Consider the following 16,490-nt stretch of genomic DNA (forward strand, 5'->3'; position numbering starts at 1 on the left):
TTTAAAAAGTTAACATTATAACGCGCACCCTGACTACATTGTATCTATTTTATAAACATATTGTGTTGTTGGACAGTTATCCACATATTCAAATTTTTAATTTTTACTGAAAGAATGTTCATGTACTAGTAGTTACGGCCTTTGGATACAAAATCAATATATATACGAAATTAATGGAATAATATAATGTTTATCATATTTGGTTTCTTAGTTTATCAATATAAGAAATTAATGGATTAATATAATGTTTATCATATTTGTTCTACTTGACAATATTGGGCGTCGCCAACTTCCTCACGGAGAACGAGCCGCCCGCGCCAAGCGACCAAGAGACTAGGCTCGAAGTCATGGCAGACTATGAAGCTTGGAGAAAAGGGGATTATCTATGTAAAAATTTTATTTTAAGTGCATTAGATGATAACCTCTATAATGTATACTCCAATGTAACCACATCTAAACAAATGTGGGAAAACCTAGAAAAGAAGTATATCATAGATAATGCTGCAGGGACGGAACAAGTTGTAGCATCCAAGTTTATGGACTACAAAATGGTCGACTCTCGACCCGTCATGGAGCAAGTCCAAGAGCTCCAAATGATCATCCACTCATTAGTGGCTGAAGGGATGACCTTGCCCGACAAATTCCTAAGGTGCACGATCATTGACAAGCTCCCTCCAAGTTGGAAGGACTTCAAGAGTTATCTCAGGCACAAGCGAAAGCAGATGACCCTTGAAGACTTGATCGTGAAGTTGCGCATCGAGGCCGACGTGCGCAAAAGTGATCAAAAGGCTAAGGGTTTCACCTCAAATGAGGCCAAAGCCAATCTGTTGGAGCGGGGCGGACCCTCCAACAAACGCCCTCGCCCAAACCGTCCAAATGACAAAGGGAAGGGAAAGCAGCCTTCAAAGAAGTTTGAAGGCGACTGCTACAAGTGTGGCAAACCAGGCCACTTTGCTAAAGACTGCCGCAGCAAGAAGAAGAAGCCGGCAGCCCACGTCGTTGAGAAGGAGTTCAAGGACTGGGATGAGAACGACCTCATTGCAGTGGTCACTGAAGAGGTTAACCTTGTTGATAACAAGGGAGGCTGGTACATCAACACCGGCGCTACTGCTCATGTTTGCTCCGACAGGAGCAAGTTTGCCTCCTACACTGCTGTTGAAGGGAGGAAAATCAACATGGGGAATCAAGCATCGTCCGAAGTCCTCGGCGTTGGCAACGTGATTCTCATGATGACGTCTGGCCTAACTATCACCTTGAAGGATGTGCTGCATGTCCCGGACATCCGCAAGAACCTAGTGTCAGGATCAATACTAGTTAATAAGGGGTTTAAACTTGTATTTGAGTCCGATAGGTTTGTCTTGTATAAGTTTGGAAAATCCCTCGGAAAAGGTTATGTAACCGATGGGCTTTTCAAGCTTAGTGTAGCAACTCGCAGTGTTGCAAAGCCATTGGCGAATAATAATAAAGCATCTACTTCCTCTTATTTGACCGAGTCTTCAAATTTGTGGCATTGTAGATTGGGACATGTAAATTCAAAAGCCATTAAAAGATTAGTAAATTTGGATTTACTAAAGGCTAATGAATTGGATATCCAAGATAAATGTGAAATTTGTCTTGAAGCAAAAATGACTAAGTTGTCGTTTCACTCGGTTGAACGAAGCACAAAACCCCTTGAATTAATTCACACGGACGTATGTAATTTAAAGATGGTGCAAACAAGAGGTGGTAAAAAGTACTTTATCACTTTCATAGATGATTGCACAAGGTATTGCTACATTTATCTTTTAAGAAGTAAAGATGAAGCAATAGAAGCGTTAAAAAATTATAAGAACGAAGTTGAGAATCAACTTGGTTGTAAAATCAAATCGATTCGAAGCGATAGAGGAGGCGAATATGTAGCCCCGTTTGAGGAGTTATGCAACGCAAGTGGTATAATTCATCAAACAACTGCTCCATATTCACCACAATCTAATGGTGTTGCAGAACGCAAAAATCGAACTCTAAAAGAGATGATGAATGCACTGCTTCTAACTTCAGGATTACCACATAACATGTGGGGGGAAGCTGTTTTGACAGCCAACTATATCTTGAATAAGATCCCTCTCAAAGGAAAAGATGTCACTCCTTATGAGTTGTGGAAGGGAAGGAAGCCATCCTACAAATACCTCAAAGTGTGGGGGTGTTTGGCAAAGGTGATGGTTCCTCCGCCCAAAGAAGTTACAATCGGACCTAAGACGGTTGATTGCATCTTCATTGGATATGCACTTAACAGTAGTGCATATCGATTTGTTGTTCACAAGTCTGAAATATCAACTATCACAGTAGGAACAACAATTGAGTCGAGGAATGCTGTATTTCTCGAAAATACATTTCCTTGCAAAGACAAGGAAAAAGTCTCAACCAATTCTGAGACAAGAATTGAAGAAGCCACTAGTTCTAAACAAGTGGAAGAAGAAGCCACTAGTTCTAAATCAGCAGATGCGGAACCTGAATCGCGCAAGCGTGCAAGGCCCGATCCAAAAGATACAGTACTAAGACGTGGTAATAGAGTCAGAACACCAAAAACTTTTGGTCCTGACTACATTGCTTTCATGTTGGATGAAGAACCAACATCGATAAAAGTAGCCTTTGCTGGCCCAGACGGGCTGCATTGGAGAGAAGCTGTTCAAAGCGAAATTGATTCAATTTTGCTAAACCACACATGGGTGTTGGTTGATTTGCCCGAAGGTGCTAAACCTTTAGGATGCAAATGGGTTCTTAAAAGAAAGTTTAAGGCCGATGGAACAGTTGATAAGTATAAAGCCCGATTAGTAGTAAAGGGTTTTAAACAAAAGGAAGGACATGACTTCTTCGATACCTATTCACCTGTAACAAGGATTACATCTATACGAGTGCTTCTCGCTATTGCTGCATTGCACAATCTTGAGATTCATCAAATGCATGTAAAGACCGCGTTTCTAAATGGTGAACTAGAAGATGAAATCTATATGGAACAACCCGAAGGGTTTGTAGTACCTGGACAAGAGAAAAAGGTATGCAAGCTCGTAAAGTCCCTATATGGATTGAAACAAGCGCCATTGCAATGGCACTTGAAGTTTGATAATGTGATGTTATCAAATGGGTTTAAAATCAACGAGTGCGACAAATGTGTCTACATCAAGAGCACTAATAACGGTCATGTTATAGTGTGTCTCTACGTTGATGATATGTTAATCTTGGGTAGTAACACTCAAGTAATTAACGATACAAAGGCCATGTTAAAGAGAAACTTTGACATGAAAGACATGGGTCTAGCCGATGTAATTCTTGGAATGAAGATTCTAAGAACGAATGATGGAATCATCTTAACACAATCACATTATGTTGAGAAGATATTGAATAAATTCAAAGCCTATGATGGCACGCCGGTTAAGACTCCAATTGAACTCGACGTTCACTTGAGCAAAAACAAAGGCGAGCCCGTTGCACAAGAAGAGTATGCACGGGTCATCGGGTGCATTATGTACTTGACTAATTGCACTCGACCTGACATTGCTTGTGCCGTGAACAAGTTAAGTCGTTACACGAGCAATCCAAGCAAAGAGCATTGGAGAGCTCTTGTGAGGGTTTTGAGATATTTAAAACACACTCAAAATCTTGGGCTACACTTCTCGAGATACCCCCCGGTACTTGAAGGGTACTGTGATGCCAATTGGATATCCGATAATAGAGACTCACTTTCAACAAGTGGATATGTCTTTACTATTGGGGGTGGTGCTGTATCGTGGAAATCCACAAAACAGACCTGTATAGCCCGATCAACAATGGAATCGGAGTTCATTGCCTTGGATAAGGCTGGTGAGGAAGCCGAGTGGCTTAAGAACTTCCTTGAAGACATTCCATGTTGGTCTAAGCCAGTGCCACCAGTGCTGATCCACTGCGATAGCCAAGTAGCTATTGGAAGGGCAAACAATGGCTTCTATAACGGTAAGTCTCGACATATACGTCGACGACATAACACCGTGAGACATTTGATCACAACAGGGGTGATTACAATTGACTATGTGAAGTCAATAGATAATCTAGCGGATCCGCTAACCAAAGGGTTAAACCGTGATCAAATGAATAAGTTGCTAGAGGGAATGAGTTTGAAATCCACAAACTAAAGAACTATCATAGTGGTAACCCAACCATGATGACTGGAGATCCCAAGAACTTGGTTCAAAGGGACAACTAAGCTATGAGAGTTCATGAGAAACACTCAACTATATCTATTCCCTAGAGAGCAATAGAGTGTTGGAGAGCTTGCCTAGTGGTAAAGGCTAAGTCTATGACTTTTAATGGTTCTTAAGGATCTCAAAGAGATGGAATTCTCAAAGAGACCAAGTATGGCAATGTACTTGACTAAGAATCACCTATGTAAGTGCGAAGTGTGGTCGCTTCATAAAAAAATGCACTTATGAATCCAAAGTGGTGTCCAAGACCGCAATGGACACAAAACGTGAGAACGGATGAGGTTGAGGTGTTTAAGCGTTAACACCATTGTCTCGGTGCACGCCGTGGGGGATTAGTTCAAAGCATCGCGCTACTAAGCCGCTTGTGTATCCGATGGTGTCGACTATGGAGGGTTCAAAGTCAACAACTACCTATCCTTATGCTTATATACCTCTCGAGGGTTGAGCTTGTGTCTACATGCATATGCATTCGGCTATTTCCACTCATGTGGAGGATTGTAGAAATCATGGTATTAAATATGCCCGGTCAATGGATTTTGACCAAATAATAAATGTGACGAGACATTTAATTTTGTGAAATTAAATGACATAGCGTCGATCTACATTTTACGTAGATAAATGTAGTATATTCACTTTCTCAAATCTGATTTCCGGTGAGTAAGAAATAGTGGATTAAAGTTGGGCATAATTAGCTTTTAATTAAAGCTTGGAGTTGGAGCTTAGGGAATAATTAACTAGTGTTAATTATCCCACATTGGAGGATTAACATATCTTTTAATGTGTATAAATTAAGTGACTTTATGTTACTTAATAATTATAGTGGACCAAGATGGGTGAAAGAGCCCACACTCGCGCACACGCGCGCGCCGCCGCCGCCGACCGCCCGCCCGAGCCCGAGCCCGTGCTCGTGCACGTGCTCGTGCTCGCGCTCGCGCTCGCTGGCCGCGGGCCTCGGGCCCGGGCCCGATCCCGATCCCAATCCCGATCTCGATCTCGATCTTGGACTTGGACTTGGACTTGGACTTTGGGTGGTCTTTGGCCTTGGGGCTTGGCCCAAACTATTCTTTTTGGACCACCGCCGAGTCAGCAATCCAAGTGGCTTGACACGTCGTCAAGCGAGGCACAGTCACGGCTGCCACGTGAGAAATCCACACGCTCCACATGCGAAAGGCACACGCCTGCCACACGCTCGTAACCGACGTCGGTTACGAATCTGCCATGATGAGCCTTCATGGCTCGGTTGACCCTGCATGGTGGCTTGGCCTATAAATAGGCTAGCCATACCACTGCATTAGGACACACAATTCCAAGCATTCTCTGCATCATAAGCTCTCTCCCTCTCTCTGCATTGTCCTTCTGTCGAAGCTCTGCCCTCTCCTCCATCCAGTTCGCCGGAGCTCTACTGATTGCGGTGCTGCATCAATAGAGACGTAGCCGTTTTACCTTTGGGGACGACACGCCAAACCGAAGAGCACTACCGGGGCGTATCTCGTCTTGCGGGAAGAGGCCTCCTCGACTCGGCTAAACTTAGTTCACGGTTCTTTGTTTCGAATTCTTACGTTGTAATTTCATTTAGTTCAGTTGCTCCTTTTCTTTCTTTTGGGTTATATTACGCCCGGTCTTGTTATCTTGTAATCAGTAGAACCAACAATAATTATATAATTTCATAGTTTATTAATTATGGTGTATTTATGTATTAGTCTGTAAATTGTGTAGTGTGAAACTGAGTTTTTATCAATCCGTGTCACTATTTAGTTGCAATCATGTAGTTAACAAGTTACTTGTATAGTTAACGTGTATGTGTGCGAGTCGTGTTCGTTATGCTGTCGAAAATTTCCTTAATATGTCATGTTTGGGTTTGGGCTTCTCGGCAACACGAACCATAATTGGTATCGCAGTTTTGTAGATTAATTACCTTATGTTTTTCTATAAAGACAAGCAAACTAATGACTTGAAATTTGAAAATAATGCCACAAATTTTAATTTTTTTTATCTCTTTTTTTTTCGAGATTTTCGCAGCAACCGATGCAAATGTAAATGTTTAATTCATCACAACCAAGATTTAGATATGTGAGATGCCACTGACTAAAAGTCAATCTCTTTTCCTATTTAATTTAGATAGCATATGTGTTCATCTCTCAAAAACAATGATGTGTAGTAATGTTTAATTATTATAACTATATAAACTCCATGCCATTTGCCATATATAGATTCCCACACTGTAGAAGGCAGAAAGATGCTTCTTGAAAGACAAAACATGACTCAAGAAAATAAGATATTCCAAAAGAATAATGCTATGCAGCCATAATGTGCCCAGCCACACAATGACATTTTAGCCATAATGTGCCCAGCCACACAATGACATTTTTGTAAATATTTATAAAAGTCAATGTAATAAATTAATAGTTATACTTAGTGCTAAGATAATTTTATTTAATTACCCTTTTCTCAATTTTTTACTTCAAATTTCAATATCAACTGAGACTCGTAGATAGCACAACTTATGCTATCAATATAAATTATTATACTAAATGATCATTATATTTTTGTGTACAATTGAACTATAAAATATTATTTTTCACATTATGCCATATTGTAATTTTGCCTTCTTATTTCACTGACCCTTTAACAGAATTTGAATCCGAAAAATATATTGGAGATTCAATTTAAAAAATAGAAATTCGATTGATATAATATTATAGTTTTAAATTACTTTTGTTTACACTACAATAAATATTCATTGCTTTGAAGGAGTCTATAGTATCATACTTTATACTACTAATATTTATAAATGTAATACCTCGTACATAGTAACACCTTATTTGGTTTTTTTCAACAAAAATTTATATATTTATTTTGGTTTTTGTGTTTAAGAATTTGATTTCCAAATGTCTTAAAAGTTGTCCAACATAGAGTGAGAGTGGGCACTAGCAAAAGGTACTTATATAAGGTCCAATTGCTTATGTTTTGGCCTATTTATCTCCACCATAAATTTTATATTTTAATTAAGAATAATACTATGTTTTTCTATATATACTTTTAATATTGAAAATATCTACCTAAAAATAATTGTACAGTTTAATGTTTACATCTATTTTATTTATAAATTATTTAAATGTTAATGTTAAGTATAGTAGTATACTTTAAATATTTATAGAATTTTAATATCATGAAGATATTTATATTCTGATTTCAAAAGTAATTTATACATATTAAACAATTAAAATAATAATATATACTAGAAAACAAATAACTGTAAAAAATGAATAATCAAAAAGTAAGCAAACATAAAAGAAACGTATTTATATACTGACTTGAAAAGTAACTATACATACTAAGCGATTAAAATAATAAATAGAAGTATAAAAAATAGAAAAAGAATTTACATGTAGTATTCAAAGTTCAATTTTTCCAAGATATTTAATGACTTAGTTTGTTATTTGTGCACAAGGGTATATTAGTCTCAGAAATATTAATACTTTTAAGATGAACTAATTTCAAGTAAATTAGCATTTAATATACTATTTTTTACTATTTTTTTAGTTTTATGGCCAGCCACATTATGGCCATTTAGCATCACTCATTTCTATATATAGTACTCCTACTTATTGATTTTTCCTAAAACCCATACCTTATTCTTTTTATACATGTCAAACACACACAGACACATAGTTGAGATGGGTAGTTTTGCAGTGAGTTGCTCCTCAATTAGACCTTCATATCCCCCTGAAATCAACCATCATTCTCATTCTTCTCTCTCATATTCTTCCACCACTCTCAAGGTATTCTTTCTTCAAATGCTTAAATTTATGTATATTATCAATGTGTTGACAATATGTAAGCTTATGAGAATCTTTGGCTATATATAGCCATTGTCAAAGGAGCTCCACAAAAGCAACCCCATTTTGTTCCAAGTGTCAAAAACGATAAAAGAGGCCTCACTGAGATTGTTGGATGCATTTGTCGATTCTGTATTCCACTTTATTGATCAGCCCTTGCTCCCATCTCAGGTAACACTTCTTGCAAATGGGATTCATAAAGTTCCAATCTTTTCCATAACCAACAAAAATGATTTCACTTTTTGTGAAAATTTCATGCAAAAGGGATTCATAAAGTTTCAGTCTTTCCAAAAAAAGATTACATTTTTTCTTAACATTTCACGCACAGAGCAATTATGCTCCGGTGGAAGAGATCGGAGAAGCAGCAGACGTGACAGAATCGATAAATGGAAGGATCCCAGATGATTTTCCGGCGGGCGCTTACATCAGAAATGGTAGCTTTCTTCGTTAGTTCCAATATGATATTCTTAGTTAATCAGAAATTATTGTTTTCAGATTAATAATTATATCTTGTTCATAAATTTATGCTGGCTGTTGTTTTCATAAAGTAGATTTGTATCCGAAAAGATAAGTCTCTGATCATGAAGTAGACTGTGACATAACAATGATCTTTTTTCTCATATAGTTGGAGTTTGGAGATTGTAGGAATCTTTATAGTAAAAGCCAAAACCAGAGAATTAGTTTTTTGTTTGATGAGAATAAAGCTCATTAAAAGGATCTATACAAAAGGCTCCAAAAATTCCTGTTTGAATCGATGATGAAACAAACAGATCCATTCACCTATTGCTTGTTTAATTGTTCTGCTTCACTTTGCAAGTTCCGTTTCTTGTGTTATCCTATGATGATTCTGTCATATCTGCTTGATTCTTACTCGTCACCACCTATAATTGGAAAGGACAAATAGGTCTAGGATATGTAAAAAGGCACGGTCTATTTTCTACAATGGCCTTTCTTACACGTATATGGGATTATTACATAGTGTTGTAACACGGAATGTTGTTCCAATTTTTTGAGGATTCTTGAATTTTCCTGAAAAAGATGATACTGTTGCCTTTGGTGCAGGGCCAAATCCCCTATATGGAGGTTTAAAATCTACAATTTCCGTTTTTGGAAAGTCTAGCCACACTTGGATAGAAGGAGAAGGCATGCTTCATGTTTTATACTTCTCTAAAAATGGTGATGGAAGATGGGAGATTTCCTACAGAAACAAACATGTTGAAACAGACACTTTCAAGCAAGAAAAGGCTAGGAAGAAACCGGCGTTCCTCCCGGCTATAGAAGGAGATTCTCTAGCTGTGTTGTCTGCTTATCTTCTTAACTATGTGAGGATTACATATTGGTACTAAAAATTAGGTGGTTTTTTACCTTTTTTTTCAAGTTGAGATCACTGATTAGGCGATTTCTCTGTTTTGTGTTAGTTGAGATTCGGGTTTGTGAACAAGTATCTGAGCAACACCAGTGTGTTTGAGCACTCTGGGAAGCTCTACTCATCTGCAGAGAATCATATCCCTCAAGAGATGGACATTTTTACACTAGAAACGGGGCGAAATTGGGATGTGAAAGGTTCTTGGAATCGGCCATTTACAAGCCATCCAAAGGTAACTAACTTGATTTCAAGTTTTTTTTTCCACTTTTACTGTTTGCTTCGTCATCGGTTAATCTTTAGCAAAACAGAGAGATCCAGACACGGGAGAGCTTGTAATTATGGGGATTCATCCGGAAAAGCCTTACTTTGAGCTTGGAGTGATCTCAGGTATTAATGCTAGAATCTTATACATTATTAAGAACTGAATATTTCATGGTTGAATCATTTACAATGAGTTTTCTTTAGTTGATGGAGATAGACTGCTTCACAAAGTTGATCTCGAACTAGACAGATGCTGCCTTAGCCACGAAATAGGGATCACAATGAGGTAAGAGTTCGTGGCAGAGGAAAATATATTCATTTTTTGGCTTAAACTATGATAGCCTTGTTTTGATCAGGTACAATGTGATCATGGATTTTCCTCTGACCATAAACATAAATCGACTGATAAAAGGCGGGCCGTGAGTGTTCTTCGCCTTGATCACACCATTATGTGATAGAACTAGAGCCATTTTTTAATTGTTGATTGATTGCTCACTTGTAGTCTAATAAAGTACAATGGGGAAGAATATGCAAGGATTGGCGTCATGCCTCGTTATGGAGAGGCCGATTCTGTCAAGTGGTTCAACGTGGAGCCAGGCTGCACCTTTCACATCATCAACTGCCACGAGCAAGACGATGAGGTAGTTGTCTTGGCGTGCAGGGCCCGTGACTCCGTGATACCAGGCCCCGACTTTGGCCTCAACAAGCACGAGTGGTTCTCAAAAGGGCTTGAGCAGACTGGTGCATATGCCCCATTTCTTTCGCGTGTTTATGAGTGGAGGCTCAACTTGCTCACGGGACACGTGGTGGCAGAGAGAAACCTCACGGGAACGGACTACTCCATGGAGTTCCCAATCATCAATGATAAGTATATTGGCAAAATATGCAAGTATGGCTACACACAGGTGGTCTGCTCAAAGGCCAGCTCCATATCAGGTAGCCCTGTCATATTTCTAATGAGAAATCGAGCTTTTATAGTACGTTTTAAGGTTCACACATTGTTCCAGGCACACCAAAATTTGGAGGGCTGGCCAAACTTCACCTACAAGAGAGGGAACAATGTGATGGGCAGATCAAGGTCGAGCACCACAAGCTCCCGGGGAACACCTTCTGCTCAGGCATTGCTTTCGTGGCCAAAAGGGGAGGCGCAGATGAGGATGATGGATGGATCGTTGCATACGTACATAATGAAGATAGGAACACATCTCATGTAACTAACTATTACAGAATCAGTTTTAGTGATGAAGTTTTTGGTGAATCTTGACACATTTTTCTTGTAGGTGTACGTCGTTTACGCCAAGAATTTCTGCAACGAGCCGGTTGCTGTAATTGATCTTCCAAGAAGAGTGCCTTACGGATTTCATGGAGCTTTTGTGCCATTTTGACTATGTAGAAGCAACTCTATGAGATTAGAAAACAATAGTCAACACTTTGTAAAAGATATGTAACAATATAGTTTAGTGTGTTTGTGTCATTCAAGTGTTGGGACAAAGATTTAGAGAGACTGTCTTAAATCTTGAACATCAGAAAAACTGAGAATTCTGGTAAGATTTCACTGTATAATGTATTTGTATATACACAAATTATAAAGATATTTTTTGTATTTAAATACTTTTCCCCTTTTATGAATGTCCAATCTTTACAAGAAACAGAACGTAGTGTGCAAGTCAACGAGCTAGTAAACCAGTGACTACTAATACAAGATTAGATGTTTATGTTCGTATTGTTTGTTACAACCAAATGCATGTAGTTAATGTTAATTCTTCTGTTTGTATGGTTTGTTATAAGCCAAATACAAGTTGTTAAGGTTAATCCTTGTTTTGGTTGTTCTCGTTTCAGTCTAAATTGTCATTTCCCATGTTCCCATTAAGTGATAGTATTATCACAAACCAATTAGTTGTTAGAAAAGATAATAAATTGAGGGGCGCACTCCTAGTTGCATTTCAATAATCTGTTATCACATTAATATTAGTAGTTGTTATTAATATTAATTAATTATGTAATCTCATAGTTTATTAGTTATGGTTGATTTGAGCATAGGCCTTATCGATCTGTTTTAGTAGTATTAATTAGTTGCAATTGTGTCGTTAACGTGTTCGTGTGTGAGTCGTTTTCTTTATGGTGCCGATAATTTCCTTAATATATCATGTTTCGATTCGAGTTTATCAAAAACACGAACCACCCAATTTACCGGGTTTGCCAAGGTAATTAGAGTCTAGTTTTGGAGATTGTCTTATGATTTCTTTAAAGGTAAGACATTTCTTTAAAGGCAAGCAAACTGATGATTTGAAATTTGGCAACTAATGCCACCATATTTTATTTTCGGTAACTTGGAATCTTTTTTTTTTATTCGAGATGCTCCGCAGCAACCGATGCAAATGTAAATGTTTGATTCATCTAAAATGAGATTTAGATGTGTTAGATGTCGTTGATCCAAGTACATAGTCAAACTTTTTCAATTGAATGTGGATATCATCATGCATATTATATGTTAATCTGTCGAAAGCAATTTGTGTATCAATGTTTGACATAACTAATCTCCTATAGATTCCCCCACTATAGAGGCAAAAAGATTCTTCTTGAAACGACAAAACATGAATCAAGAAAATAAGGTCTCTTCAAAAATAGTATAGTACTATTGATTTGTACTAAAACCCACACCTTATTCTTTATATATACGTTTATACATGTAACTGTAAAACACACACATACACATAGTTGAGATGGGCAGTTTTGGAGTGAGTTGCTCCTCAATTAGACCTTCATATCCCCCTAAAATCAACCATCATTCTCATTCTTCTCTCTCTTATTCTTCCACCACTCTCAAGGTATTCTTTCTTGAAAATGCTTAAATATTTGTATACTATTAATACATGTGTGTTTCAGTGTGTGTGTTGACATGTAAGCTTATGAGAATCTTTGGCTTTATACAGCCATTGTTGAAGGAGCTCCACAAAAGCAACCCCATTTTATTCCAAGTGTCGAAAACGATCAAAGAGGCCTCACTGAGATTATTGGATGCATTTGTCGATTCTGTATTCCACTTTATTGATCAGCCCTTGCTCCCATCTCAGGTAACACTTCTTGCAAATGGGATTCATAAAGTTTCAATCTTTTCCGTAACCAACAAAAAAAGATGTCATTTTTTGTGAAATTTTCATGCAAAAGGGATTAATAAAGTTTCAGTCTTTTCCATAACCAATAAAAAAGATTTCATTTTTTGTGAAATTTTCAAGCAAAAAGAGATTCATAAAATTTCAATCTTTTCCATAACCAACAAAAATAATTTCATTTTTTGTGAAAATTTCATGCAAATGGGATTCATAAAGTTTCAATCTTTTCGATCCATAACCAACAAAAAAGTTTTCATTTTTTGAGAAAATTTCATGTAAAAGGGATTCATAAAGTTTCACCCTTTTCCATAACCAAAAAAAAAGATTTCATTTTTAGTGGAAATTTCATGCAAATTGGATTTCATAAAGTTTCAATCTATTCCATAACCAACCAAAAAGATTTCCTTTTTGTGAAAATTTCATGCAAAAAGGGATTCATAAAGTTTAAATCATTTCCAAAACTGACAAAAAAGATGTTATTTTATGTGAAAATTTCATGCAAGAGGGATTCATAAATTTTCAATCAGTTTTCCCTTAACCAACAAAAAAGATTTTACTTTTTGTTAAAATTTCATGCACATGGGATTCATAAAGTTTCAGTCTTTTCAAAAAAAGATGTCATTTTTTTGTGAATATTTCATGCACAGAGCAATTTTGCTCCGGTGGAAGAGATTGGAGAAGCAGTAGACGTGACAGAATCGATAAATGGAAGGATCCCAGCTGGTTTTCCGGCAGGAGTTTACATCAGAAATGGTAACTTTCTTCGTTAGTTATAATATGATATACATAGTACTTAGTTTATCAGAAATTATTGTTTTCAGATTAAAAATATATACTCATACTATGCAGTACTAGTTCATAAATTTATGCATGCAAGTTGTTAAAGCTTTTGATCATGAAGTAGACAGTGACATAACAATGATATTATCTCTCATAAAAAATAGTTGGAGCTTTGGAGACTGTATGAATCTTTATAGTAAAAGTCAAAAATAGAGAATTAATATTTTGATTGATGTAGAATAAAGCTCATTACAAGGATCTCTGCATAAGGCTCGGAAAATACCTGTTTGAATAGATGAAACAAACAGATCGATTCATATTATGCTTGTTCACTTGTTCTGCTTCACTTTGCAAGTTCCGTTTCTTGTTATCGTATGACCGATTCTTGCCACCTATACGCCCCACCTCAAAAATCTCCACAACAAATAGAAATTTAGTGGCATCAATCGTAGTTGGAAAGGACAACAAATAGGTCTAGGATGTGTAAAAAAGGCAGTCTCTTGCATACAACGGCCTTTCTTACACGTATATGGGATTACTAGAAAAGTGTTTTAAGATGGAATGTTGTTCCATTTTTTAAGGTTTCTTGAATTTTGTAGAAAAAAGATGATGATGTTGCCTTTGGTGCAGGGTCAAACCCCCTATTTGGTGGCTTAAAATCGACAAATTCCGTATTTGGAAAGTCTAGCCACACTTGGGTAGAAGGAGAAGGCATGCTTCATGTTTTATACTTCTCTAAAAACGGTGATGGCAGATGGGAGATTTCCTACAGAAACAGACATGTTGAAACAGACACTTTCAAGCTAGAAAAGTCCAGGAAGAAACCGGCATTTCTTCCGGCTGCAGAAGGAGATTCCCTAGCTGTGTTGTCTGCTTATCTTCTTAACTATGTGAGGAACACAAATAGTATGTGGTTTTCCAACTTTTTTTTTGGAGTTGAGATCACTGATTAGTCAATTTCTCTGTTTCGTGTTAGTTGAGATTCGGGTTTGTGAACAAGTATGTAAGCAACACGAGTGTGTTTGAGCACTCTGGGAAGCTCTACTCAGCTGCAGAGAATCATATCCCTCAAGAGATAGACATTTTCACACTAGAAACAGGGCGAAATTGGGATGTGAATGGTTCTTGGAATAGGCCATTTACCAGCCATCCAAAGGTAACTAACTTGATTTCAAGTCTTTTTTTACTTTTCCTGCTTCCTTCGTGCATCGGTTAATCTTTAGCAACGCAGAGAGATCCATACACGGGAGAGCTAGTGATTATGGGGATTCATCCGGAAAAGCCTTACTTCGAGCTTGGAGTGATCTCAGGTATGAATGCTAGAATCTTTTACATTATCAAGTACTGAAATTTTCATGGTTTAATCTTTTCCATCAAGTTTGTCTTTAGTTGATGGAGATAGACTGCTTCACAAAGTTGATCTCGAACTAGACAGATGCTGCCTTAGCCACGAAATAGGGATCACAACGAGGTAAGAGTTCGTGGCAGAGGAAAATATATTCATTTTTTGGCTTAAACTATGATAGCCTTGTTTTGATCAGGTACAATGTGATCATGGATTTTCCTCTGACCATAAACATAAATCGACTGATAAAAGGCGGACCGTGAGTGTTCTTCGCCTTGATCACACCATTATCTGATAGAACTACAGCCATTTTTTAATTGTTGATTGATTGCTCACTTGTAGTCTAATAAAGTACAATGGGGAAGAATATGCAAGGATTGGCATCATGCCTCGTTATGGAGAGGCCGATTCTGTCAAGTGGTTCGACGTGGAGCCAGGCTGCACCTTCCACATCATCAACTGCCACGAGCAAGATGATGAGGTAGTTGTCTTGGCATGCAGGGCCCGTGACTCCATGATACCAGGCCCCGACTTTGGCCTTAACAAGCACGAGTGGTTCTCAAAAGGGCTTGAGCAGATTGGTGCAGACGCCCCATTTCTTACGCGTGTTTATGAGTGGAGGCTCAACATGCTCACGAGCGAAGTGGTGGCAGAGAGAAACCTCACGGGAACGGACTACTCCATGGAGTTTCCAATCATCAATGATAAGTATATTGGCAAAATATGCAAGTACGGCTACACACAGGTGGTCTGCTCAAAGGCCAGCTCCACGGCAGGTAGGTCCTGTCATATTGAACGAGAAATCGAGCTTTTATAGACTGTAATAAGGTTCACACATCATTCTAGGTACGGCAAAATTCGGAGGGCTAGCAAAACTTCACCTGCACGAGAGGGAACAATGCGATGGGTTAATCAAGGTCGAGCACCACAAGCTCCCGAGGAACACCTTCTGCACGGGTGCTGCTTTCGTGGCCAAAAGGGGAGGTGTGGACGAGGATGATGGATGGATCATTGCCAACGTACATAATGAAGACAGGAACACATCTCATGTAACTAGCTATAACAGAATCAGTCTTGATTATGTTTTAGTGATGAAGTTTTTGGTGAATCTTGTCACATTTTTCTTGTAGGTGTACGTCGTTGATGCCAAGGATTTCTGCAACGAGCCGGTTGCTGCAATCGATCTTCCAACAAGAGTGCCTTATGGATTTCATGGAGCTTTTGTGCCATTTGACTATGAAGAAACAACTATATGACTTTGTAAAAGATATGTAACAATATAGTTTAGTATGTTTGTGTCATTCTAAGTGTTGGGACATGAGACTGTCCTAAATCTTGAACATTAGAGAAACTCAGAAATTTGAAATATTTCACTGGTTGATGTCTTTGTATATACATAAATTAATAAGATTGCATTTGTATTTAATTACTTTCCCCTTTTATGAATGTATGTCTTTACAAGACATAGAAACAACCTATCACACCACGAGACGCTGTCAGCGAGTTGGGTGGTTGGGAAATGAATTCCGTGCAATGCTGGCTCTCGATTCAACCACCTTAGAACACGGACGT

At 37.9% G+C, this 16,490-nt stretch overlaps 2 protein-coding genes across 2 annotated transcripts; both read left to right on the forward strand.

Moving 5' to 3' along the window:
* The first annotated feature begins 7,891 nt into the window (after positions 1 to 7,891).
* Positions 7,892 to 11,240, forward strand: LOC121779156 (carotenoid 9,10(9',10')-cleavage dioxygenase 1-like). Its single transcript, XM_042176489.1, has 11 exons — positions 7,892 to 7,996; positions 8,084 to 8,224; positions 8,382 to 8,487; positions 9,116 to 9,375; positions 9,472 to 9,651; positions 9,728 to 9,806; positions 9,885 to 9,966; positions 10,037 to 10,099; positions 10,183 to 10,616; positions 10,688 to 10,890; positions 10,961 to 11,240. Exons 1-11 carry the CDS (start codon positions 7,892 to 7,894, stop codon positions 11,063 to 11,065), a joined length of 1,758 nt encoding a protein of 585 aa, XP_042032423.1. The 3' UTR covers positions 11,066 to 11,240.
* Positions 11,241 to 12,383: 1,143 nt separating this feature from the next.
* LOC121778726 (carotenoid 9,10(9',10')-cleavage dioxygenase 1-like) lies at positions 12,384 to 16,347 on the forward strand. Its single transcript, XM_042176133.1, has 11 exons — positions 12,384 to 12,508; positions 12,614 to 12,754; positions 13,441 to 13,546; positions 14,204 to 14,463; positions 14,550 to 14,729; positions 14,805 to 14,883; positions 14,963 to 15,044; positions 15,115 to 15,177; positions 15,261 to 15,694; positions 15,765 to 15,967; positions 16,049 to 16,347. The coding sequence occupies exons 1-11, from the start codon at positions 12,404 to 12,406 to the stop codon at positions 16,172 to 16,174; spliced, it is 1,779 nt and encodes a 592-aa protein (XP_042032067.1). The 5' UTR covers positions 12,384 to 12,403; the 3' UTR covers positions 16,175 to 16,347.
* Positions 16,348 to 16,490: the final 143 nt, after the last annotated feature.

This window comes from Salvia splendens, chromosome 19 (genome assembly GCF_004379255.2).
Source record: "Salvia splendens isolate huo1 chromosome 19, SspV2, whole genome shotgun sequence".
NCBI classification, from domain to species: domain Eukaryota; kingdom Viridiplantae; phylum Streptophyta; class Magnoliopsida; order Lamiales; family Lamiaceae; genus Salvia; species Salvia splendens.